The sequence below is a fragment of the Apodemus sylvaticus genome, chromosome 7 (assembly GCF_947179515.1).
Source record: "Apodemus sylvaticus chromosome 7, mApoSyl1.1, whole genome shotgun sequence".
Classification (NCBI taxonomy): Eukaryota; Metazoa; Chordata; class Mammalia; order Rodentia; family Muridae; genus Apodemus; species Apodemus sylvaticus.
In genome coordinates, this window is record NC_067478.1 from 94133018 (window position 1) to 94140200 (window position 7183).

Here is a 7183-nt window from a genome sequence, read left to right on the forward strand (position 1 = left end):
TATCAAAGAAATACCAAGAAAGAAAAGACATGTGAAAAATTATACTTATTTAAATGGAATACAATATTTAAAACATAGTATGTAGTACTTTTTAAATGAGCATCATTTACTCAATTTGTACCTCAACAGTTTTATTATTGGCTGTCCAAAATCTAAGACTGAGAAGAAAGAGTCAAAACTTGCAGAATCCAGACTCTAACAGAGACTCATTCCACTCGTCTCTTCATTTCCAGAGATAAACGAAAGCATAAAGTAACAGGATCAAGGGATCCTATCTAATTCCTAATGATGTTACATTGTTTCAGCAATGTTTTACTGAGTAAACATTGACTAATTTCTCATTAGGCAAAAATCATCATCCTTTCCACTGAACATGAAAGAAATGCTATGTTATTTAAGATTTGTTATTTTATAAATGTTACTAAAAATTGTTCATGGAACCTTGGTTAGTAATAGAAGAACATAGATTGAGCTTCAGATTAAAAGGGAATAAAGAAAAAACTTTATGCTATTTACTTGATATCACCAATGTTTTTATAGTGTTTATTTATATTCATTATATTCCCTTATAACACCTCAGGTCAACATGACACAACAGTTTAGATCATTCAGGATACACGGAACATATATTAATTATTCTTCACACATTTGTGCACATTCTTTGGCTTGGATTTTCACAGCATTTATCTCTTTCCTAAAGCCATTCCTCTTCCTCATCTAGAATTTTGCTGTCTCTAAATCTCCGCTAAGCATCTTCCTCCACATGCATGTGTTCTGTAGGCAACCCTGTCTTCAGTAAAGTCACCTGCCACCTCCTCAGAAAAAGCCCTTCCTAACAGCCAGCACAAAAAATAAGATAGTTGTTGTCAGTACAGTTACATTCTTCCAAGACTTTGTGTGTCATTTTCCCATACAAATTCAAAGATGCAAAAATTCATTTTTTAACCACCTTACTAGTCAGCCTTTGTGAAAACACACATATTCAGCTTTCTTCAGAGGTCTATTTTTTAATAGTTTACCAAAATCTGGATATCTGAATATCTAAAAGAACCATCAGTTTATATCTGCTTTTTAATACATGTCAACATTGTATGTAGAAATTGTAAGAGATCATGAAAGAAAATTATAATTGGGAAAATACCAAGTGCCAAGAAATGTTGGTAATATAATTTATTTGTGAAAAGACAAGATTTCTTTAACAATAATTAGTAAACTTGTTTAGTTAAATCATTCTCAATGAAGACATAGGAGGCCCTAATATTCGCATGCCCACCATCAGGTCAATGGAGAAAAAAACCTAATATATTTTCCCTGTATCCTGAATGATCTAAACTGTTGTTTTATTTTCAGTCTGGAATCACAAGAATCATAACAGACACATCAGCTTCTCTTTACCAAACTGATACTAGACACTGCAGAAAAGAGTGAAAGGGGCATTTCTTCTTGATCCTTCACCCTTTGGAGAAAGAAAAGAACTTTCCAAAATAAAATCTACAAATGTCTCCAGAAGGCTATTAACTGAATAAATGAACTGCTATCACTAAGACTACTGAAATCAGTAGTTTTAGGGGACTGCAACATAAAATTTTTGAGTGTCATAATTGTACTCTAATCAAAGATCCCACAGTTATGCTTAAATCACAGCACAATGGAAGAGTACTAGCCAAGCAATCAAGTAATCTTGAGTAAGAACATGCATGAAAACACAGACACAGACACAGACAGACACACACACACACAAACACACACACACACACACACATACACAGTTTAATATATTTTAAAGAGGTACAGTTAAAAATTCTTCAGGACTTTGTTATTTCTAAATAAAATAGCAGTAAGTGTTTTGTACTTAAATCACTGTGATTTCTAATTCTAGAATGTACTGTACTGGTAGATGGCTGCAAAAATGTGCTTTTCACTTTACAATACTGATACATAGGATTTTGGTAAATGATACAATACATTTCTCTACCCAAAAAGATGATTGGTTAATCATTATTTACTGTCTTCTGAAATGTTCTTCATAATTAACTTAATTTTATATAATGTTAAATAATTTTGATTCCATGAAATAACATATTTATTTATATTTTGAGTTATTTTAATTATTGTTGCATTGAAGTTTTTGAAGACAGTGCATCAAAGCCAAGACCTCATGGAAATAGCAGATGGTCAGCCAATGAGTTATTCTCCAGTCCTCTTCCTAATTATAAACATCACATGTATAATTTTACTCTCATAACAAGTAATTGTTCTTCTTAGGCAAAGATGCCTTTTTTCAAAGTTTTTCTCATTGCAATGTGGACATCCTTATTCCTTAAACTATAGATGAAAGGATTCAGCATTGGGCCCACAATGGTATAAAAGATGGTAGATATTTTATCATCATCCACAGATGCACTAGAAGGCTTAAGATACATGAATGCTAAGGATCCAAAGAAAATAGAAACGGCTATTACATGGGAGCCACATGTACTGAAGGCTTTTGCCCTACCCTCTGCAGAATGGATGCTAAGGACATTGGAAAGGATCAAGGTATAAGAAATAAAGATAGTCAGAATAGGCACTGTTACATTAAAACCCACAATAATGAAAACCACCAGCTCATTGATAGAAGTGCTTGTGCAAGAGAGCTTCAGAAGGGGGGGTATATCACACATGTAGTGATTAATGATGTTGCCATCACAGAAGGTGAGTCTCAGCATGCAAATGATGTGTGCCACAGCACCCACAGACCCCATCACAACCACACCCATCATCATAAAGTGGCAGACCTGATGGGACATGGTTACCTGGTAAAGCAGGGGCTTACAAATGGCAGCATACCTGTCATAGGCCATTGCTGTCAAAATGTAGCATTCATCAATAACAAAGAAGGCAAAGAAAAAGAGCTGAGTCATACACTCAGCATGAGAGATGAAGTTCTGTGTCACAAAACTCACCAGCATTTTGGGGGTTATAACAGAGGAGTAGCAGAAATCAACAAAGGAAAGATTAAAGAGAAAGTAGTACATGGGTGTGTGCAGGTGAGGATTCAACACAATCAGAACAATCAAGCCCAGGTTCCCCACTATGGAGACCACATAGATTCCCAGGAAGAGGATGAAGAGAGGCAGCTGGAGCTCTGGCTGCTGTGTCAAGCCAAGTAGGATAAACTCTGTCACTGAAGAGTCATTTCCAAAACTCATTTTGCTTAGGTCATACCTGTAAGAACAGTAAAAAATAGTAGCATTAAAATGAAGTCCCAGCCCACATAAATCTTCAACATTTACATGAGATTAAGAACCAGAGTAGAAGAACAAAACCAATATTACATTTTTTTGTGTGACTTTGCTGTCTATATCTTATGGAAGTTGCAGTACAGAAACAACTATAAATATACTGAAGACATTTCTTAAGGAATGATATTCAGGAAGCAATGACAATTATTGCCTCTGTAGCATCGTAAGTCTACTTCTACCTTAACCATCTACCTCCTAGTTCTGGCTTAGTGGTAATCTCAAAAGAGAAAAGACAAGGCACATCAAAGGATCGCTGTATTGTTCAGAGATAGTTATTTGGAAAGAAAATCATGCTTCCAATTCAATAATTACCTTTGTAATGTGATCTCAGGAGTGACCTTATTGACTCTTCTGTACTCTCATAGAAGGACAAGTACAAGTGACATTGGTGAACTGTAAAGACAAAAGCAAAACTCAAAAACCTTCTTTTCTGTTTTTATTGGTTAGGCTTTATGGTGGTGAGGAAAATTTATATTGAAAATTAATCAAGATCCATAATATCTCCAGGTTCTAAAAAGACATATTTCTGGATCATAATTTCTGATAGTGGCTTTTTCTGCAATGCCTTCTTTATCATAAGGGTTGGAAAATAGCACCTACTTGATGTCACAAGAGCCAACTGGTAATGACCCAAGAGGGATTCATGTGTTGGTAATGTTAAAGGCCTGAGTAAAATGGGAAAATGTTATGTTTCCCAGCAATTTACCCTAGAGATCAAGCTTTATAGCTCTAGTACTTACAAATTAGTTAATAGTAAAACCAGTTACTTGGAAGTATACAGTATTATTTTGGTTTGTTGTTACTCTTTGAAATTTTTATAGGCATATTCGATGTGTTTTAATCAAATTTCTCCATTATTTTCCCTACAATTCTTTCTCCCTCTATTCTGCCACTATTCTCTCACAATTTCTTCTCTTCTTTTCTCTTATTTTATTTTCATTATTCTTATTTTTTTAATTGTTTTGCCTGTACAGTCCACTCAGTACTGCCAATATATGTATAAGTGTAGGGCCATACACTTAGTGTAGTTTGCCTCTCAGGGCCGCAGTCTTGAAGAAAAATTTGCTATGTTTATTCTACTAACAATTCACTACAAAAATTTCCTTGGCTTGAGGTGAAACTTCATAACCACATCATCCCTTCCTGCTTCAATCTTGGCAGGTTTGACCTTACCCAATTCACATGGTTGCAACCACTGTGAATTCACTTGAGCAAGGAAACATTTGAGTCCTGAAAACATTATTATAATGTAGTTATCTATCACATCTGGAAATTACGGAATTCATAGCCCTCCTTACCTTAGGTTCCTGTGACTTGGGAGAATATTATGTGGAGGTCCCATTTAGGAATGAGATCTCACAGTCTGCAGTCACGTGTTTTCTAACTGTTGGCAATCTACTGTTAAAAGAGGCATCTAGGATGAGGGATTTAGAGAAGCACTATCTGTGATAATAATAGAAAGTAATTAGGAGTCAGTTAATGCTAAATCTGGAGCAGACAAACAGTCATGGATACTTCCCCAGGATATGTGTCATATATGCTCTCCAAGAATCAAGTTAGATGCAACTGTCTATATTCATGCATGAAATCCTATCAGAAAGTGGTTATTCTCTCAGCATTTACACACATATTTCGCTAGTGAATATGGGTATGTCTATCCAGTTTGTCTGTTAATGTGGCTCTTATTATTCAAACCAGAATAAAACTGATTATTACTTTTCTCTTTTGAAAGAATTTATAAACTTTTCATGCTATAAAACTAAACAATACCAAATTCACACCCCAACTTCTTACACAAGATGTGAACAACTTTCAAGTAATGATACATGCTGCTAACTCTTTAACTCCATAGAAGGCTTGAGAAAAAGTTATCAGGGAAGGATTCATTTCCCACTAACCTTTTAATCATGCCAAGGAAAATGAGTGCCTATGATAAGTTTATATCATGAAGTAGAATTATCATAACTTCTCAGGTCTGAATTTTAGAGTTAATGGTTCAGAGTTTGGGATTGTATGCATGGATATGTGACCTAAGTCCATTTTTTTATGTATAAAAATGTGAGTATAAAAAAACATAGTTACGTGGAGGTCCTTGATCCATTTGGATTTGAGCTTAGTACAAGGAGACAAGGATGGATCAATTCGCATTCTTCTGCATGCTGACCTCCAGTTGAACCAGCACCATTTGTTGAAAAGGCTATCTTTTTTCCATTGGATGTTTTCAGCCTCTTTGTCGAGGATCAAGTGGCCATAGGTGTGTGGGTTCATTTCTGGATCTTCAATCCTGTTCCATTGATCCTCCTGCCTGTCACTGTACCAATACCATGCAGTTTTTAACACTATTGCTCTGTAGTATTGCTTGAGGTCAGGGATACTGATTCCCCCAGATTTTCTTTTGTTGCTGAGAATAGTTTTAGCTATCCTGGGTTTTTTGTTGTTCCAGATGAATTTGATAATTGCTCTTTCTAACTCTGTGAAGAATTGAGTTGGGATTTTGATGGGTATTGCATTGAATCTGTATAGTGCTTTAGGCAAAATGGCCATTTTAACTATATTGATTCTACCGATCCATGAGCATGGGAGGTTTTCCCATTTTTTGAGGTCTTCTTCCATTTCCTTCTTCAGAGTCTTGAAGTTCTCTCTGAAGCTAATAGAAAAGAAACTGGGGAAGACCCTTGAGGACATCGGTACAGGGAGAAAGTTTCTGAACAGAACACCAATGGCGTATGCTCTAAGAGCAAGAATTGACAAATGGGACCTCATAAGGTTACAGAGTTTCTGTAAGGCAAAGGACACCGTCAAGAGGACAGATCGGCAACCAACAAATTGGGAAAAGATCTTCACCAATCCTACATCAGATAGAGGGCTAATATCCAATATATATAAAGAACTCAAGAAGTTAGACTCCAGAAAACCGAACAACCCTATTAAAAAATGGGGGTACAGAGTTAAACAAAGAATTCTCACCTGAAGAACTTCGGATGGCGGAGAAGCATCTTAAAAAATGCTCCACTTCATTAGTCATTAGGGAAATGCAAATCAAAACAACCCTAAGATTTCATCTTACACCAGTCAGAATGGCTAAGATTAAAAATTCAGGAGACAGCAGGTGTTGGAGAGGGTGCGGAGAAAGAGGAACACTCCTCCACTGCTGGTGGGGTTGCAAATTGGTACAACCACTCTGGAAAGCAGTCTGGCGGTTCCTTAGAAAACTGGGCACCTCACTTCCAGAAGATCCTGCTATACCACTCCTGGGCATATACCCAGAGGATTCCCCACCATGTAATAAGGATACATGCTCTACTATGTTCATAGCAGCCCTATTTATAATTGCCAGATGCTGGAAAGAACCCAGGTATCCCTCAACAGAAGAGTGGATACAAAAAATGTGGTATATCTACACAATGGAGTACTATTCAGCCATTAGAAACAATGAATTCATGAAATTCTTAGGCAAATGGATGGAGCTAGAGAACATCATACTAAGTGAGGTAACCCAGACTCAAAAGGTGAATCATGGTATGCACTCACTAATAAGTGGTTATTAACCTAGAAAACTGGAATACCCAAAACATAATCCACACATCAAATGAGATACAAGAAGAAAGCAGGAGTGGTCCCTGGTTCTGGAAAGACTCAGTGAAACAGTATTTGGCAAAACCAGAACGGGGAACTGGGAAGGGGTGGGAGGGAGGACAGGGGAAGAGAAGGGGGCTTACGGGACTTTCGGGGAGTGGGGGGGGGGCTAGAAAAGGGGAAATCATTTGAAATGTAAATAAATTATATCAAATAAAAAAAAAGACAAAAAAAAAAAAAAACATAGTTACACATAGATTAAAAAATAAGAGATTGACAATAATGAAGCCAATTCTAGGTAGATACAAGAACTTAATTTCTCT

The 7183-nt window shown here is 36.3% G+C and overlaps 1 protein-coding gene across 1 annotated transcript; it reads right to left on the minus strand.

Moving 5' to 3' along the window:
- Positions 1-2261: 2261 nt before the first annotated feature.
- LOC127690088 (olfactory receptor 147-like) lies at positions 2262-3191 on the minus strand. The gene has a single exon (XM_052189642.1). It carries the CDS (start codon positions 3189-3191, stop codon positions 2262-2264), a length of 930 nt encoding a protein of 309 aa, XP_052045602.1.
- Positions 3192-7183: the final 3992 nt, after the last annotated feature.

Coding starts and splice junctions, on each gene's coding strand:
- LOC127690088 (XM_052189642.1), bottom strand. CDS start 3,191: ATGAGTTTTGGAAATGACTCTTCAGTGACAGAGTTTATCCTACTTGGC.